The sequence below is a fragment of the Geotrypetes seraphini genome, chromosome 3 (assembly GCF_902459505.1).
Source record: "Geotrypetes seraphini chromosome 3, aGeoSer1.1, whole genome shotgun sequence".
In the NCBI taxonomy this organism is placed as follows: Eukaryota; Metazoa; Chordata; class Amphibia; order Gymnophiona; family Dermophiidae; genus Geotrypetes; species Geotrypetes seraphini.
In genome coordinates, this window is record NC_047086.1 from 97,130,523 (window position 1) to 97,150,409 (window position 19,887).

Sequence of the window (19,887 nt, forward strand, 5' to 3'; positions counted from 1 at the left end):
CCTTTCTCATGCTCTATCCACATGTGCACCCCCTTTGCAGTAGCATGCTGAGGCACTTATGCATTTAAAATAGCATATAGTGCAATTACGCATACAAGTGCCAATTATTTTGGTAGCACTCAAGGTGTGTGTAACTGCAGGTACCCGGTTGTGGGATTGCTGTTTTGTTAGTCTGTGCAGATTAGCTACTTTAATGTGGAGGACATGATAGAAAACAAAATAGTGGAATGCCGAGAGAGGTCTGGGTGATAACATAAATGGCGATAGTCTGGAAACATGCATCACAACACAGCAAATTTGAACATAAACTTGGCACATTATTAATTGCCAGTTTCTACACAAAAGGTAGCCCTTGATGGTGGTATCTGAAATGAATTGTTTTGTGTTTGGACAGAAGTAAATCTCAAGTGTGAATTGCAACACTGAGCGTTTTTTATTTTCTTTATTCCCAGCAATTGATTCAGATGGTCTCTCTTGCCAAAGCAGAGAAGTTAAGGAGTGGCATGGATGTAGATCAACTAGAGGAGTAAATAAAGGTAAAATCATAAATGTTTGTTTCTAAAACAACTTAAAAGGTACAACAAATCATTCAGATATAATTTGAGGGGAAGTATGTTATAAATGTGGGCTACCATTTAAGACCTAGTTATTTTACTTCTAACTTATGCTATGTTTAGCACAGATCCCATTTTATGCAGTAAAGACCTAGTTACTAAAAAATGACATAACATGGGCCCACATTTACCGTATTTCCTTGCATATAGGCCAACCCAGTGTATAGACCGTAAAAAATGCCTCTACATGTTTTAAAACTCATAGATGAGCCACCCCATGTTAGAAGCCAGGCTTATCTAAGAGTTTTAAAACCACATAGGAGTGGCCTATACATCCCTCCCCCCCCCATGTAAATATCGTACATCCGCCGGCCACGGTGCAGGGCAGGAGCAATCTTTTCAGCGTCCAGCCAGCCCTGCGCTGCTTCCTCAATGCCTGCGTCAGTTCTCGCGAGTCCCACAAGAACTGATGCAGGCATTGAGGAAGCAGCGCGGGGCCGGCTGGATGTTGCAAAGATCGGTCCTGCCCTGCACTGTGGTTGTGACATTGCAGGAGGCCAGCGAGGGAGCTACATTATTTTAAAAGGTACAGGGGGATCTACTAACAGGGTGGCTTATCTACGATGTCATTAGATAGGCCACCCCATATAAGGAAGCCACACCTACTGTTTGGATTGCAAAACCCATATATAGGCCGCGACGTATAATTTTCTTCCTAGTGTCGCGTGTCTCTGGATAACTTTAGGACTGCTATTTGGTTAACCGTAATTACCCAGAAAGGGGAGCTATCTGCAAAGTTGTGCACTGTTGGGCTTGACTGTCTTATGGCCCACACGGCAGAGAAGTTGAGGTGTTTGTGTCTGTCAAGGAGTTAATGTGGATGATGGTGGTTGTAAGTTGTATGCTTTATAGCATTATGCCAGAGCTGTGGTGGTAGATATGATGTAGTGGATCATTGTGCAGATGAGGTGGTGGTTCGGATTTAGGTAGGAACCGCCACCATCTTGGAGATTGTGCGGATGAGAACCATTTCCTAGTGCTATTAGCAGCACGCGTTACGTTTTGCAGAATATTCAGGCAAACTTTAAAGCAGGCATTCTCTGAACTCAGGGTAATAAATGATGTCAGAAGATACCTTGACCACTATAAACAACTAAAAAATAAATATATAAGTATAGCTCATCCAGTCATACAAGAAACGGCTCTACAGCACCTCTAATAATGTTTTGATCACTAGGTTCCTTCCTGAGGTCTCACTGAGGATATGAAATAGATGTGATTCTCCATTTCCAAACTTCTTCCACATACAGTGGTGCCTCGCATAACGAACGCCTCACACAACGAACGCTGCACACAACGAACTTCATGTCTTGATTCACACAACGAACTTCGTTTCACACAACGAACTTCGTTTCACACAACGAACTTCGTTTCACACAACGAAGTCGCCCGAGCTGCCGATGTATTGCATCCTTCCGCGCAGGCACTGCAGGCAGTCGTTAGTCACTGCGCTTAACTGCCCTCTCTCACTGTATACAGTCGTCCTTTTAAGATAAACTCAATATTTTTTATATATCATGGCTTCTAAAAAAGCAGGAAGGTGATTTCTGTTGAAATGAAACGGGAAATAATTAGAAGGAGTGAATGTGGGGTAAAACAGTGTGACCTCGTCAAAGAGTTTGGCCTCAGCAAGACCACCATTTTGACAAATTTATCTTTTTTTATGTCATCTTAGCATATTTTATGCTGCAGAACGAATAATTTTTTTTAACATGTATTGTTATGGGAAAACGTGTTTCACATAACGAACTTTTCGCATAACAAACTTGCTCCTGGAACGAATTAAGTTCGTTGTGTGAGGCACCACTGTAATTTATAGAGAGGTGTTACTGAGCCTTGAAGGAGACATGTGTGATTGCACTACAGCAAAATAAAAAAGTAGTAGATAAAGATCTTAAGAACATAAGAATTGCCGCTGCTGGGTCAGACCAATGGTCCATCCTGCCCAGCAGTCCGCTCACGCGGCGGCCCCAAGGTCAAGATCAAAGTGAGAGCTAGGGCAAAACAGTTTAGGTAAAGATGCAGGTAATAATTAGCAAGGTATTAAAAATATTTTATTTTTATTTGCTTATAATATCATTTGAAAGCTGCTTGATGTTAATACAACTTTAATTTAATTCTTTATAGTGTTTGTGTGGGGGGGCGAAACACCTACGTCAACAGTAAAGTTAGAATAGGGTCATTAAATCCAGTGGCGTTCCTAGTATATATAACAGCCAGTGCTGATCATTTTTAACAACCCCCTCCTCTATATAAAAAATATATTTATAGTAATAATCCATGAATCATATAACAAGGGTGCACATAGGAAAAGGCAGCAACTTAAACACTGCAGTGAGCACTAGAACACCAACACATGCATTGTAAAACCAAACAAGCCAGGTCCTGTCAGTCAATTGATCCTGTACAGTCGATGCTAACAGAAAGCCATGTCCTTTTCATATGCACAGAAAACAGATACACCCTCACCCGATATGGAATAATCACAAACTAAAAATAGAAATATGTAGACAAAAGCTAAACTGAACCAAGAAACTAGACTCTGTATACAATGTAACACCACAGAAACAGTGGCACATCCCCTAATACTGTGCAAAATATAAAGACCGTAGATGTAAATTTGAAAAAACTGCTGCATAACAATCACCACTTTACAAATTAACAAATAGAAATAAAACAAATAATGAGAAATAAGAAAATACCATTTTATTGGACTAATCCATTTTTCAATTAGCTTTCAGAGGCCATATCTTTCTTCAAGACAGTACTGCTGTTATGGTATCCTGTCCTGACCTGAGGTTTAGACCCCCCAAAAATAGTCTTATTTCCATTTCCTATCTATAAACTTTAATCAATACAGTTACAATACTACTTGATTTTACATAAAGCAACAACAAAAAAATTTTCTACCTTTTGTTGTTTCTGCTTTAATCTTCACTTTGTTCTCTTTGCTTTGCTGTCTTCTTTCTATTCAGCGTTTGTCCTCGCTCCCTTCCACCCAGCCTCTGTCCTCTCTCTCTTTGCCCCTTCCACCCAGTCTCTCTATCTCTCTCTCTCTCTCTCTTTGCCCCTTCCACCCAGTCTCTCTCTCTCTCTCTCTCTCTCACTCTCTCTCACTCACTCTCTCTCACTCTCTCTCTCTCTCTCTCTCACTCTCTCTCTCTCTCACTCTCTCTCTCTCACTCACTCTCACTCTCCATCTTCCCTCTTTCTGTGTCCCTTCAATAAATTGTATATCCTGTGCCCTTTCTCTTCTTGGTACATGATTCATTTCAGCTTCACCCCTTCTCCATTTTTTTTGTCTCCATCCTCTTCCCCTATGCTCTGGCATCCCTCTCCTCTCCTTTCCTTCCTTCCTACTCCACCCCATGGTCTGGCATCTGTCTCCTTCCCTTCTCTCCCCCCATGACCTGACATCTCTCTCCTCTCCTATCTCTCCCTCTCTCTCCTTCTCTGGCACCTCCTCTCCTTTCTTTCCCTCTGGTCTGGCATTTTATGTCTCCTTAGTTTCCCTTCCCTCCCCCCATGCCCTGGCATCTCTCTCCTCTCCTTCCATCTCCCCCTTCCACTCCATTATCTGGCATCTCTTCTCCTTCCTTTCGCCTGGTCTGACATCTGTCTCCTCCCCCACCCCTCCATGGTTTGGTAGCTCCTTTCCTTTCCTTCCCTCCCTCCCATGGTTTTGGCATCTCTTTCCTCTCCTCTCCCTTCCTTGGTCTTCCTTCTCCCCTCTCTCTCCCCAATTGGGTGCTGCAGCAGCATTTCTCTTCCTCTTCTCCCCAGTTGGGCGCAGTAGCTTCTCTCTTCCCCCCCTCCCCCCAAATAATTGGATGCAGCAGCAACATTTCTCTTCCCCTCCCGAATTGGGTGCAGTTGCAGCATTTCTCTTCCCATCCCTCCCATCTCACACACCCGTCAGCAGAGTCGCTACAGACTAAGAAAAGTTGTAAGCTTCCCTCCATCGCTGACCTATCTTCCATAGGTCAGTAAACGGATGGAAGCTTACAACTTGCTGCTCTTGCTTGCTTCGGGCCTTCCTCGTTGCCGGGTCCTGCCTTCGCGGAAACAGAAAATAGGCAGGACCCGGCAGCGAGGAAGGCCCGAAGCAAGTAAAAGTAGCAGGTTGTAAGCTTCCTTCTATCGCTGACCTGTCTCCCGCCTTAGCCTATAGTGAACTCATTCTCTGGGGATCTAATGTGTGTGTGCCGGCTTCCCTTCTTTTCCCCATCCACACTCCTGGGACGTAACTTCGGTTTCGGAGGGAAGAGAAAGGAAGCCGGCATGCACACGTTAGAGCCTCGGAGCATGGGTTCAAGTCTCTTGCTGGCGTTTAAAAAAAAAAGGTCAGGCAGGAGTCAAACACTGAACTTGTGGCAGCAAGTCAGGCTGTGTCGTGTCAGCTCGAGAAGATAATTGGAAGAGCTACGACAGACTGAATTACACATTTTGGTGGGCAAATGTTTGTATCACTTATAAGTATGAGAGAATGAATGCGGAATGTTTAGGGTTTAGTAATACATTTAATAGGGTGTGGAGCCCATTGATTGCATTTGTTGCATCGTAATAATTGTCATGTATCTCTCTCTTTATTAGATTTCCTTACACATCCGGGGTAGGGAAATGTATTTTGATTATTAAAATTATTTAATTATAATGTAATCACATATGTCTTCTTGTATTAATAATTGTGTATTTAATAGTGCGTTTTATTCAGTGTTTATGTTAAATTAATTGTATTGCACAGTCAAAGTTTGAAAATCAATAAAGATTTATTTAAAAAAAAAAAAAAATGTTGAGCAGCGGCGCCAGCAACAGGATTTGTGATCGAGATGACAGCCGGGCGGTCATCTAAATTAGCCGGATAGAGCGCCCGGCTAAAAGGCCCTAGGGAGAACATTGTAGTAAGACCAATTATTTTCTCTTACATTTATGCTAGATACTCATGGAAGAATTCACACTAGACACAAATTTAGATGAGCTCAAAGTCTAAACCTCAAGTGCACACACTGTACGAGCAAAAATCCAACAGATCTATCACACACGCTAGAGAGAATGCTGTAACCTAATGGTATACATTTGCTATCTACTCTGATTTGGTGTGTATCTCAAAGGAGGCATGTTTTGGGTTAGTGAGAGCCCTGAAAGGATCCTTAAAGTAATATTGCATGGAATCTTCAACCTTTAACAATATAATTCTCATTGTTATATCTTTACATTGTATATCAAATATGTACTGCTGGTTCTGAATTGGTGACCTGTGGATGAATGCAAAAGTCTTTGTTTTAATAACTGCAGTTGTCCTTGTTGAACACTTTGAATTTCACTTTTTGTTCAATGTTAACTTTAGGGAAATACTATTATGAAGTATCCTGTCATGATCAAGGTTTATGCAGAATTGGATGGTCTACCATGCAGGCTTCCTTGGATCTTGGTGAGTTCCTTTTTTTAAAACAACAAATGGAGATACTTTTTAAAAAATTGCACTGTAATTACCTGTTGAGTGGCTATACTTGTTTTCCTGAAACTTCTTTTCTCTTGCAAGCTCCAAAGTTTTCTTATGAGGCCTCCTTACATCTTCAAGGTTCTGCAGTTCCTGGAACTTAACAACACATTAGAAGTATTTCATGTTTTTTTTCCAGGAAAGGTGTATTAATACAGTATTCTGGAGGACATAAAATTTTGCACGACTGCACTCCAGTTTCTCTTATCAGTTCAGATACTGAGCATGATCAGAGAAGAGAATAAAGATTCAGAAGTTTCAACCTGGTGCACAGATGATTTGGTCAAAAACAGCATACTTGTAGTACAGGCATCTTTCCAGAAGCTGGGAGAGGGGTTAAAGTCTTAACTGTAGACATTAGCTTTCTCTGAGTTACCTCTTGCTTATAGGAAGCGAGAGACAATACAGAGAGGTTCAATAGGTCGTTCAAAATTTGGTATTAGAATAAAGGTTTTAGATGCATAGGAGTATGGGTCAGTACCTGAAGAAAGAGCTTACATGGGAGGACATAAGAGAAAGACTGATTCAAGCTGTGAAAAGAGATAAAACAATATGACAAGGCCAAAGCCAGAAGGATTCTAGGCATAAAGCTTTCACTTTTTCTGCGTGTTCTAGTATTTTTCTAGGGCCGGGAAGATATAAGAACAGTGGCTGTGGCTCAGCTGGTGAACTGTGGGGACATTTTCACTGCAGGATTTTAGTTATATACATTTTCCAACAGTGTTCATATATGTTTGTTGTTTTACTCTCCTGTTCGGAGTGTTATTACTGTTACATGGTAGTTTTCCTTAGTTCTGCTTGGTTATTCGGCAGGCTGGATTGGGATGGGGAGCCTCAGCTAATATACTACAACCAAGATTTGGTCGTAGTGAGATATAACCCAAAAGTAGAAGTAAAGGCCTTCCCTCTGCCACATCACAGATGATGTAATCGGTGATGTAGCAGAAGGAAGGCCCCTGCGGGGAAGGCTGCGAAGCAGCCAGTTCAGAGCACTGATACCGCTGCTGCTTTAGAAGGCCTCGGAGCAGAGGTATGGCAGGTCTCACTGGGGTGGAGGTTGCTGACCCGACGAGTCTGATTTTTTTGGCAAATTGAGCAGCACTAGTGTCGGGGATGAAGTTGGGGAGAGTCAGGGACATTTTGGGGGTGGGGCTTTGGAGGTCGATCTTAACTAGGGCTTATTTTTGGGGTAGGGCTTATTAGGAGCATCTTTAAAAATCATGCTAGGGCTTATTTTTGGAATAGGTCTTATTTTGGGGGAAGCATGGCAGTAGCCTTGGTTGTTTCAGGAAAATGTTGTTGAAAATTGGTTTGATTGGAATCTATATTAGTGTTTGAGATTCCTGGTGTTGGTTTTCTTCCTTGTCTGCTTTCTGAACTCAAAAATATGTTCTCAGACTAATACAAAAGTGATCAGCTGTTAATGTATGAGGCACAAAAACTGTTTTTCAGCTAAGCTTAAGGGCCAGTGGGGTCCTTTTCCTAACGCACGCAAATGATTAACATGGGCTGCATGATATTTAGTGCGTGCTAGTTAACATACCTTAGTAAAATTCATTTAGGTGAAAAAATCCTAAATTTAGGCCTGCTATTCATTTGTCTAGTTTTAGGACCATAAGTTTATTTGCATTTATCACCTGTTTTGAAGAAATTCACCCATAGTAGATATGTGTTTAGTGCTGAGATAACATTCTGCTAACCTATCCTAAATCAGTCCCGGTAGTTGATCACTTCTTAGGATTCTATATTTAGGAGTCCTAAATTTGAGAATCAGCTTTGTTCAGTTTTTAAAAAAAAAGTATTAACATCCAAAGGTTAGACTCCTAAACCCTCTGAAAATTGACCTTTAGGATCTAGATTCTGGATATATATATAACATTTTTCAGTTCACACAAAATATTGGAAGAAACATAATCATCTTCTCATTCCATAAAAATATAATTTTTCTTCAGGTACTGACAAATTTGGCTTTGGCTTTGGTGGAACAGGAAAGAAATCGCATAACAAGCAGTTTGATAGCTATGGAGAGGTAAGTTAGAAGCACAGTAGGTAGAATATCTGGCATTAAAAATGCTAGTACAGTATTATTTTTTATTGTAATTATTGAATGTTTAGTTTTTCTTATTGTCTCCCCAGACAATTCCACTTGCTTAAATTATGCTCTCCTACTAGAAATTGAGAACTAAACAGTTATGTCATTTCTTAAGAACTAAAGAATTGCACAGGGACAGAAATCAAACCCATTCCTCCCTGTCCCCGCTGGAAATCAAATCTGTCCCCTCAAGTAATCTCTTCTGTCCCCGCTTGTCCCTATATACTTTAGAAGTAATTATTTCATTTAATTATGGCTCTGGTAGAGACCCATTTACAAATAAGCAAAGACACTTTATTAATTTGGAAATATTAATTGGGAAGAATATATACTTTATAAATGGGTCTCTGCCAGAGCCTCTAATGTAAAATATAAATACTCCAGGTGAGGAGGATACTCAAGCTGTGTCAGCTGAGGACTTTCTCTGAAGGTGGCTGGGGGACCCTTTTGTCAAGCTTGGAAGGTAGCAACAGCATCCCTGAATCAAGTTTCAAGTTTATTTATAGCTTGATATACCAACCATCACAGGTATCTTATCGGTTTACAATAATAAAAATTTAAAATATTTAAAATAGCTTAAAGTAAATTGAAATAAAAATAGGGGGGATTGAGGCCAGGACAAGGACAAAATTAAGACAGGTTGGATACGAGAGGTGCAGGGGGCAGCAAAAAGGGTGAACAGAATGCTATGAATGATCAAGAAGGGGATCACGAACAGATCGGAAAAGGTTATCATGCCGCTGTACCGGGCTATGGTACACCCTCATCTGGAATACTGCGTCCAGCGCTGGTTGCCATACATGAAGAAGGATACGGTACTACTTGAAAGAGTCCAGAGAAGAGCGACTAAAATGGTTAAGGGGTTGGAGGAGTTGCCGTACTGTGAGGGATTAGGGAAGCTGGCCCTTTTCTCCCTTGAAAAGAGGAGACTGAGAGGGGACATGATCGAAACATTCAAGATAATGAAAGGAATAGACTTAGTAGATAAAGACAGGTTGTTCACCCTCTCCAAGGTAGAGAGAATGAGAGGGCACTCTGAAGTTAAAAAGGGATAGATTCCGTACGAACGTAAGGAAGTTCTTATCCCAGGACAAGCAGGCAGCATATTCTTGACTGATGGGTGACGGCACCGACGGAGCCCCGGTACGGACAATTTTAGAGTGATTGCACTCTAAGAACTTTTAGAAAGTTCTAGCTCGGCCGCACCGCGCACGCGCGAGTGCCTTCCCGCCCGACAGAGGCGCGCGGTCCCTCAGTTTCTTAGTTTCCGCGGAGCTAAGAAGACGCGTTTTTTTCAACGGCTGTTGAAACTTTTTTTCTATTGCCTTCCCGCTCGCGTAAACTTTTGGCTAATTGGCCTTATTTGGTTTCTTTTTTCTTTTTTGTAAAAAAAAAAAAAAAAAAATTTCTTTTCTTTTTCTTAATTTGATTTTCCCCGGCGGGGCCTTCTGCCACCATCGAAGCCTCGGCCTTCGATTTGGCGGAAGCCGTTTTTCCGTTCATGCCCCCTCAACCGGGTTTTAAAAAGTGCCAGCGGTGTGCTAGGCCTATATCTCTCACGGACCCACACAACTGGTGCTTACAGTGTTTGGGTCCTGAGCATCAGGCCTCTTCTTGCACCCGCTGTGCTACTCTAAAAAAACGGACATTAAAGAATCGCCAAATACAGCAGCGATTACTGTTCGGTGCCGAGATGTCCGACCCCGTTCCTTCGACTCCGGCTTCGGCACCGATTCAGTCGGCACCCTCGTCTTCGACGCCGCGTGATTCCACACCGGCGTCTCAACAGTCAGGTAAGCCGGCTAAGAAGCCTTCCCCGCTGGAACGTCTTCCGGCCTTGAGTGCAGTGAGTCCAATCCTGCCGCCTGTAAGACGCCAGCGGAAGCGCTCCGCCCCTATAGAGGTGAGTCCCTCGACATCGGGCTCCTCATCTCCGGGGCGTCGAGCGGCACCGCAGGTACCGCAGAAGAAAAAAGCGGTACCGGTGCCATCCCTTGATGACCGCATTACGGCCATCCTTCAGGCGCAGCTTAAGGAGCAATTAGAACAGCTCCTTCCTGCTATCATGACACCGAACCTTCCGGTGCCGGCCCGCACTGAGCTATCGGTACCGGTTGTGGAACAACCCGTATCGATACCGATCGTGGAACCCGTGTTACCTGCTTCCACTGTTTCGGTGCCGCATCACCTAACCTCATCGGTATCGATGCCAGTCCTTGCACCGGAGCCGAGAGCTCACCATCAATCGGTACAGACTTCGGCACCGGTGCGACCGATAACATCTCCTGACTCGGTATCGATGAGGTCGGGTAAGTCGGTGCGCAAGACCCGACACTTACAAACGTCGACACCTGAGTCTCGGGACCATTCTTCCCATGTCAGAGACCCTGATCTGTGGGGAGACTCAGAGGAACCCTTTCTTTCTGAAGGCGAATGTTCCTCAGAGGAGGAGGATTCGGCTGTCCCTGACCCATCCTCCAAACAGGTCACTTCCTCTTTCTCCTGTTTTTTGAAAGAGATGTGTGAATCCTTGTCCATTCCTTTGGAGGCTGAATCCAAAAAGTCTAAAGCTTTTTTGGATGCCCTTGATTTTGACCAGCCTCCAAAGGAATTTTTGAAACTTCCCCTTCATGACATCTTGAGGGAAACTTTCTATAAGAATTTAGAGACTCCTTTAACTGTCCCAGGGGCCCCATGTAAACTGGATTCTCTATATAAAGTAATTCCCATTCCTGGATTCGACAAACCTCAACTTCCACACGAATCCTTATTTGTCGAATCCACCCTTAAAAAGACTTCAGGAGCCAGTGTATATGCATCTGTCCCTCCTGGCAGAGAAGGAAGGGCCATGGATAAATTTGGTAAGAGGCTCTACCAAAATGCTATGTTAGCAAATAGGGCTAGTAATTATGCTTTTCATTTCTCTTTTTATTTAAAGCATCTCCTTACCACCATGGCTTCTTTCGAAAAGTATCTTCCTTCACGAAAGCATCAACCTTTTCATACCTGCTTGTCGTCTCTTTTCCAACTACGTAAGTTTATGGTTAGATCCATATATGACACCTTTGAACTTACATCCAGAGCGACAGCAATGTCGGTGGCTATGCGCCGTTTGGCCTGGCTTCGGGTATCCGAGCTTGATGTTAACCATCAAGATCGGTTAGCCAACGCCCCGTGCCTAGGGGATGAGCTCTTTGGGGATTCCATGGACTCAACCACACAAAAGCTCTCTGCTCATGAGACGCGCTGGGATACCCTGCTTAAAAATAAAAAGAAGCCTCCTCCGCCAAAACCATATAGACAGCAGTCGGCCTATCAACGCCGCTTCACAGCTCGTCCATTACCTACCACTGCTCAGCAACCCAGGCGTCAGAGGCAACAACAACGTCAGCCTCCCAGACAGCAGCAGCAGCAACAATCTGTGAAACAACCTCCTCAGCAGAAGTCACAGCCCTTTTGACTTCATTCTCCACAGTATAGCCAGTATCCCTATTCCTGCTCTCCTGCCTCAGCCTATAGGAGGTCGACTTTCTCTGTTCCTCAGCCGGTGGGAAGTAATCACTTCGGACCAATGGGTCCTCAACATCATCCGCCACGGCTACTCTCTCAACTTTCAGACTCTTCCACCTCAAAGCCTGCCAAAAGAGTCTGCTTTACACAGTACTCAATCTGCCCTCCTTATTCAGGAAGTCCAAGCCCTACTCCTTCTGAACGCTATAGAAGAAGTTCCTCTAGATCAAAGAGGGCAGGGATTCTACTCCCGTTATTTTCTAGTCCCCAAAAAAACAGGAGATCTCAGACCAATTTTAGATCTTCGCGATCTCAACAAACATCTGGTAAAAGAAAAATTCAAAATGCTTTCTTTAGCCATCCTTTATCCTCTTCTAAATCAAAACGACTGGCTATGCTCCCTCGATCTCAAAGAGGCTTACACTCACATACCGATCAATGTAACCTCAAGACCATATCTCCGATTCATGATCAATCATTGTCATTACCAATACAAGGTGCTGCCCTTCGGTCTAGCCTCATCTCCAAGGGTATTCACCAAGTGTCTCATTGTGGTAGCGGCATTTTTACGCTCTCACCACCTTCATGTATTTCCTTACCTGGACGACTGGTTGATCAAAGCCACATCCGCTCAAGCAGTTCTCCTGGCCACCAACCAAACCATCCAGTTTCTACGAATTCTGGGGTTCGAGATCAATCTACCCAAATCTCATCTCATCCCTACTCAAAGACTTCAATTCATTGGAGCGATCCTGGATACACTCCTCATGAGAGCTTTCCTACCATCCAATCGTCTTCAGACCCTTCAGTCTCTATGTCAGCAGGTACTTTCACTGCCTTCCATCTCAGCCAGGCAAATGATGGTACTCTTGGGGCACATGGCATCTACAGTTCATGTCACACCCCTCGCACGTCTTCACCTGCGCACTCCTCAATGGACCCTTGCTACTCAGTGGTCCCAAGCGACGGATCCTTGCTCACGACACATATCTGTGACATCATCTCTTCGGCAGTCTCTTCAATGGTGGTTGGTATCCTCAAATCTATCCAGAGGTCTTCTGTTCCATCAGCCTCCTCACCAACTAGTCATCACCACCGACGCCTCTCTGTATGCATGGGGAGCGCACTTGAACGAGTTCCAGACTCAAGGTCTTTGGACAGCCCAGGAAAAGAAACATCAAATCAATTTCCTGGAACTCAGAGCGATGTTTTATGCCCTCAAGGCCTTCCAACATCTTCTCTTTCCTCAGGTCCTTCTGTTGTGCACAGACAATCAGGTTGCGATGTACTACATCAACAAACAGGGTGGGACAGGCTCTCGCCTTTTATGCCAAGAAGCCCAAAAGATCTGGAATTGGGCCATAGATCACCTTCTCTTCCTGAAAGCTATCTACATTCAAGGAGCACAGAATTCTTTAGCGGACAAACTCAGCAGAATTCTCCAACCTCACGAGTGGACACTCGATCCTGTAACTCTGCAGTCTATCTTCACTCAATGGGGCACTCCTCAGATAGACCTCTTTGCAGCTCCTCACAATCACCAGCTGCCCCTCTTCTGCTCCAGACTTTACTCTCCTCACCGTCTGGCAACAGATGCTTTTCTCCTAGACTGGTCGAATCTGTTCCTGTACGCCTTCCCTCCGCTGCCTCTAATGTTGAGAACCTTATTCAAGCTCAAGAGGGAACGAGCCACCATGATTCTGATTGCTCCGAGGTGGCCCAGGCAACATTGGTTCTCCCTTCTACTTCAACTCAGTTCCAGGGAACCTTTTCTTCTTCCTCTGTTTCCTTCTCTGCTTACGCAACAGCAGGAAACCCTTCTTCATCCCAACCTCCAGTCTCTGCACCTGACAGCTTGGTATCTCTCGGGCTGACATCTCATGATACTCTTTTATCTCAGCCAGTTCGTTCCATTCTGAATGCCTCCAGGAAACCAACCACTCTGCAATGTTACCATCAGAAGTGGACGAGATTTTCCTCCTGGTGTCTTCTTCATCATCTTGATCCAACTTCTCTGGCAGTGGAGACATTGTTGGATTATTTGCTTTCTTTGTCTGACTCTGGCCTTAGGTCCTCTTCCATCAGAGTTCACCTCAGTGCCATTGCAGCTTTTCATGAGCCAGTCCATGGAAAACTTCTCTCAGCTCATCCCCTGGTATCCAGGTTCATGCGGGGGCTTTTCAATGTGAAACCACCTCTTAAAGCCCCTCCTGTTATCTGGGATCTCAATGTGGTTCTTTCCGCCTTAATGAAGCCTCCATTTGAACCTTTGGCTACCTCTCCTTTCAAGTTTCTCACTTGGAAAGTACTTTTCCTTATTGCTCTTACCTCTGCCAGGAGGGTCAGTGAGCTTCATGCACTGGTCGCAGATCCACCTTTTACGGTTTTTCACCATGACAAGGTGGTTTTGCGTACACATCCAAAGTTTCTCCCTAAGGTTGTTTCTGAATTCCATCTCAACCAATCCATTGTTCTACCTGTTTTCTTTCCAAAACCTCATTCTCATTCTGGAGAACAAGCTTTACATACTTTGGATTGTAAAAGGGCTCTGGCTTACTATCTAGAGCGTACGAAACCCCACAGATCAGTCCCTCAACTTTTTCTGTCCTTTGATCCAAATAAATTGGGACGTCCCGTTTCTAAACGTACGTTGTCTAATTGGCTGGCAGCGTGCATTTCATTCTGTTATGCTCAGACCGGACTGACACTGGAAGGTTCTGTCACGGCCCATAGAGTCAGAGCAATGGCAGCTTCTGTAGCTTTCCTCCGTTCCACTCCTATTGAGGAAATCTGCAAGGCTGCTACTTGGTCCTCAGTTCACACTTTCACATCTCATTATTGTCTGGATGCTTTCTCCAGACGGGATGGACACTTCGGCCAATCTGTTTTGCAAAATTTGTTTTCCTAATGGCCAACCTTCCCTCCATCCCTCTTTTTGTTAGCTTGGAGGTCACCCATCAGTCAAGAATATGCTGCCTGCTTGTCCTGGGATAAAGCACAGTTACTTACCGTAACAGGTGTTATCCAGGGACAGCAGGCAGATATTCTTGCGTCCCACCCACCTCCCCGGGTTGGCTTCTTAGCTGGCTTATACTAACTGAGGGACCGCGCGCCTCTGTCGGGCGGGAAGGCACTCGCGCGTGCGCGGTGCGGCCGAGCTAGAACTTTCTAAAAGTTCTTAGAGTGCAATCACTCTAAAATTGTCCGTACCGGGGCTCCGTCGGTGCCGTCACCCATCAGTCAAGAATATCTGCCTGCTGTCCCTGGATAACACCTGTTACGGTAAGTAACTGTGCTTTCTTTACCCAGAGAGTGGTAGAGAACTGGAATGCTCTTCCGGAGTCTGTTATAAGGGAAAACATACTCCAGGGAATCAAGACAAGGTTGGACAGGTTCCTGCTAAACTGGAACGAATGCAGGTAGGGCTAGTCTCAGTTAGGGCACAGGTCTTTGACCTGGAGGCTGCCGCGTGAGATGACTGCTGGGAGCGATGGACAATTGGTCTGACCCAGCAGCGGCAATTCTTATGTTCTTATGTAATTATATTGAGTAAATAAAAAATAAATGGAAGAGAGAGGATAAAACGAGGAAAAAGGGGATGTCGCTTCCTGAAAGCGTTTCTCTATTAGTTTTTATTTTCCCTTTATTGAGTTCTGTCCCCGCCCGTCCCTATAAACTTCAGAAATAGTTATTTCATTTAATTATGCTACTGAATTAAAGGCTCTGGTAGAGACCCATTTACAAATAAAACAAAGAGACTTTATTAATTTGGAAATATTAATTGGGAAGAATACATATTTTGTAAACGGGTTTCTACCAGAGCCTCTAATATAAATATAAAATATAAATACTCAGCTGATGAGAACCCGCAAGCTGTCAGCTGAGGACTTCCTTTGCAGTTGGCTGGGGGTCCCATTTGCCAAGCTTGGCAGGCAGCAGTAGTGTCCCTGATTCACAGATGCTGGCACCTCAGTGGCTCATGGATGTTGCCAGCGACCGCTGTGCTTGATGGAGGTGAGTTCTGGCCGTCTCTAGAGGAGGTCCTCTGCTGGCGGTTCTTGGGGATCCCCACCAGCCACAGCAAGGGTCAGCAAGTACTTCAGCACTGTAGAAATAAAACCAGAAATGCATTTCCTTTTCTTTTGAACTCAATACGAAGACATCTGCTATATACATTTCCCAAAGTAACATATTTTAGTCAATAAATTTAGTTTAAGGTAAGTGGACAAGTTGTTTAAGGTAAGTGGACTTAAAATGTTTTTGCACAAATGAATTAAGTACTACTTTTGTGATGTCCTGGATTGTATTTATTGCACATCAATGACAGAGGTGCCTTTGCCATTATTTCATGCTTTGAAGAAAGGAAAATAGCCATCAAACTCAACCCTTCTCCCATATTTGATAAGCTAGGAACATCTTGAAATGTATTAAGTCTGGTCTAGCTTAGATACTCTGGACTACTTACTCCTTGTGACCCCGGGCACGTCACTTAGGGCTAGATTCCCTAAGGACATCTGGACCTTAATCCTTCACTGCCCCAGGTATATTAGATAGTGAGCCTGCCAGGACAGATATGGAAAAATTATTTAAGTACCTGAATCTAAACCATTTAGGCTATAGGTGGCATATAAATACTAAAAATAAATAAATATGTAAAAAATGGTCATTAGTGCAATAGCGGCTTTGTTGCATATGATTTTTATTTATCCGATTGCATTTTCATGCCTTTGTGCATTATTACCGTATTTTCACGCATATAACGCGTGCGTTATACACAATTTTACAAACCGTGCATAACCGTGCGCGTTATACGTGTGAGCGCATTGTACAAATTTTTTTTTTCATTCTGATCCGGCATCCCCCCTGCGAACCGGCATCCTCCCCCCCCCCCCGCTCGCGTCACCCCCCCCCTCCCCCGCAATCCTACATCCCCCCCAGCACCGCAAAACATCTCTTATCCGATTGGGCACCGGCACCAGTACCAATGCACAGGACGTGCTAGTGCCAGTGCCCGAAGATCCTCCCTTGTTGTGCTGGGCTGGGCAGTGCGAGGGAGATCCTCCTTCTTCCCTGTGCTGGCCTGGACTGGGCTTTGAGCATTTGCGCATGCTCAAAGCCTTCTGGTCTCTCTCTCTCGGAGATTCTCAGATTGAAAATCTCGGAGAGAGCGAGACCAGAAGGCTTTGAGCATGCGCAAATGCTCAAAGCCCAGTCCAGGCCGGCACAGGGAAGAAGGAGGATCTCCCTTGTACTGCCCAGTCCAGCCCAACGAGGGAGGATCTTTGGGCACTGGCACTAGCACATCCTGTGCATTGGTGCTGGTGCCGGTGCCCAATCGGGTAAGAGATGTTTTGCGGTGCTGGGGGGGATGTAGGATCGCGGGGGAGGGGGGGTGACGCGAGCGGGGGGGAGGATGCTGGTTCGCAGGCCAGAAGAATAAGCGGGAGTGGGAGGAGGTTATAGCAGCATGCGCGGTATACGTGTGTGCGTGCTATATAAAAAATTTTTTACAGACATGCTTTGGACCCGCGCGCTATACGCGTATGCGTGTTATACACATATGCGCGTTATATGTGTGAAAATACGGTACTGTATTAATTAATAACATAAAAAAAATACTTAAAAGGACTGTAAGATATTCAACTTATCTTGAATAACAGAGCCTGATCTGAAGTTACAGAGATGCAAACTGTCAACATGAGAAACGTTCGTCCTAGAATCTCCTGCTCCCCACCCGGTTGTAGCAGGTCCAATGAGTTCTGAGGGAGTTCGGATCGGCAAATTCTTCCTGCTCTCGAGTAACTTTTTTTAAGGGGGGGGGTGTGTAACAACACGTGAGCCAGATCAAAAGTTCTAGGAAACCTACTACCCGGGATCTCACCCTCCGATCAAGATTAAATTTTTCACCAGACAATACAGTAGAAAATAAAATAAAACCATGAGTGAATACTTTAAACATACCGAGGAACAGACTGGGATCATGTGCCATGAAGCTCGTCTTCTGTTTCCTGCCTGCCCTGCCCCAGCAAAGCTTAAGCTTTGCTTAAGCCCTCCCTCCGAAGTCAGCGCTGACATCGGGGAAGACTTCCGGTCAGCTGTGTGCTGCGACAGGACAGGTAGGAAAAAGAAGACTAGCCTCGCGGCTCGATTTGTGTCGAACCCTGTAGGATCCCCGTGACCTTAGGGGGCGTTCCCACGGGATCCCCGTGACCCGAAGGGGGAATCCGCGGGATCCCCCGTGGGATTCCAGTCGTCCCCGTTCCCGTGCAGCTCTCTAGTTCTGATTAGTGGATCTAAGGGCCCTAGCAGAGGTGTGTGGAATGAGATATTTGTCTAAGAAGGCAGGTAGGTGGGAGGTCTTGATTTTGAAGACTAGAAGGAGGATCTTATAAGTTGTTCTGTGAGAGACTGGTAGCCAATGTGATTCTCGAAGAAGCGTGATAATGTGGTCATATTTGGCTTTATAGATGCGTTTGATCGCGGTATTTTGAATTAGTTGCAGTCGATGGGTTTCCTTTTGGGTTATTCCATGGTATAGTGAGTTGCAGTAGTCTATGTGTGAGATGATCATTGAATGGATTAGAGTTTGGATAGAGGTAGGTTCTAGAACAGAAGTTATAGAGCAAATTAAATGGAGTTTGTAGAAGCAGTTTTTGGTCAATGAGCTAATTTGGTCATGGTAGGTGCGATCTTTGTCAAACATGATTCCTAGAAGTTTAAGTTTGGGTTTAATTTGGAGGGGAACAGAGCGATACATATTTGTCCAATTAAGGAGTCATTGTTTTTAATTGGAAATAGAATCCCTCGTGATTTTGCTATGTTCAATGAAAGTCTATTGGTTCGAGGCCATAGGCTGATTTTGTCCAGTTTGAGATTGATTTCTTGGATGTCGTTAATGTTAGCTGGGTTAATGGGGTGAAGAAGTTGAATATCATTGACGTAGGCAAAAGGGGTGAACCCAATAGACTGAGCTAGAGTCAAGAGAGGGGCTAAGAAGATATTGAATAGTAGGGGGGAGAGAATAGAGCTTTGTTGGACACAATAGGTTTGAAAGATTGGGGAGGAAGAAGTTCCTTTAGAGTGAACTTGGAAATTCTGATCAGTGAAGTAGGAAGAGAACCAGAGAAGAGCTGAATCAGTTATTCCACTGTTTTCAAGACAATTGAGGAGTAAGTCATGGTTAGTCGTGTCGAAGGCAGCCGATAGATCAAGGGATATCAAAAGAACTGATTTTCTATGGTCATGGTAGTAGTAGATGGTGGTGGTGAGGCCGAGTAAAGACAGTTCAGTCAAGTAGTTCGAATGAAACCCAGTTTGGTTTGGATGGAGGGCGTTCGTTTGGTTTAAAAATTCTGAGATTTGGTGAAAAACTATTTTTTCAGTGAGTTTGGCAGTGAAGGGATGCTGCCAGCGAGTGCTAGTCTTGATGGAGGGAAGATCTGGCTGCCTTTGGAGGAAGTCCTCAGTTGGTGGTGCTTGGGGATCCCCAGCAGCCACAACAAGGGTTAGCAAGTACTGCAACACTGAAGAAATAAAACCAGAAATGCATTTCCATTTCTGTTGAACACAATACAAAGACGTCTGCTATATATGTTTACCAAAGCTAACATTTTAGTCAATAAATTCCTTTTTTTAACTTTGTTGTCTGGAGATTTATTTTTCCTTCAAGTTGGTTTCAGTTTCTCTATTTTTCTGCTTTCCTGTCTTCTGCAAATTCTTCAAGCGGTTGCTATCCATTGGTTCCTCCTACCATGGTCCATCTCCAACAGCTCACTGTCAGGCTTTTCATTGAGAATATCCTTAAGGAGGTGGGCATTTCCACATGTACTATCTTCTGTTGAGAAATGTCTTTTTTTCTTCAAGCATAGTTTGAAGTTTCTCCCTTTCTGTTTGGGTAGAGTGTGGTGCCAAAACAATGCAAACACCCTTCCCCATCCCTGGGGCTGTCATTGACCCCTGGGCCCTACATTGAAGAACATTGGATTTGACAATTTACTTTTGTTGGGAGCTGAATAATGTTTATAAACAGCTGGGGAGAAGTTATTGTAAGAATGAGAGAGTAAGTGTAGCCATGTGAGAAGTAGAGAAAATAATGATGACAATTTTAATTAAGTAGTGCTAGCTTTGTCTGTCTTGTTTTTATGAGAATAATCTTTTTATTATTGAGAAAA

The 19,887-nt window shown here is 44.1% G+C and overlaps 1 protein-coding gene across 1 annotated transcript in view; it reads left to right on the forward strand.

The window, feature by feature from the left end:
* DDX1 (DEAD-box helicase 1) overlaps positions 1 to 19,887 on the forward strand; it is a 194,657-nt gene that overhangs the window by 65,111 nt on the left and 109,659 nt on the right. The window contains exons 7-9 of the mRNA XM_033936340.1: positions 453 to 536; positions 5,962 to 6,045; positions 8,067 to 8,143. Coding sequence (XP_033792231.1) covers positions 453 to 536; positions 5,962 to 6,045; positions 8,067 to 8,143 — 245 coding nt within the window. The remainder of the gene's footprint in view (positions 1 to 452; positions 537 to 5,961; positions 6,046 to 8,066; positions 8,144 to 19,887) is intronic.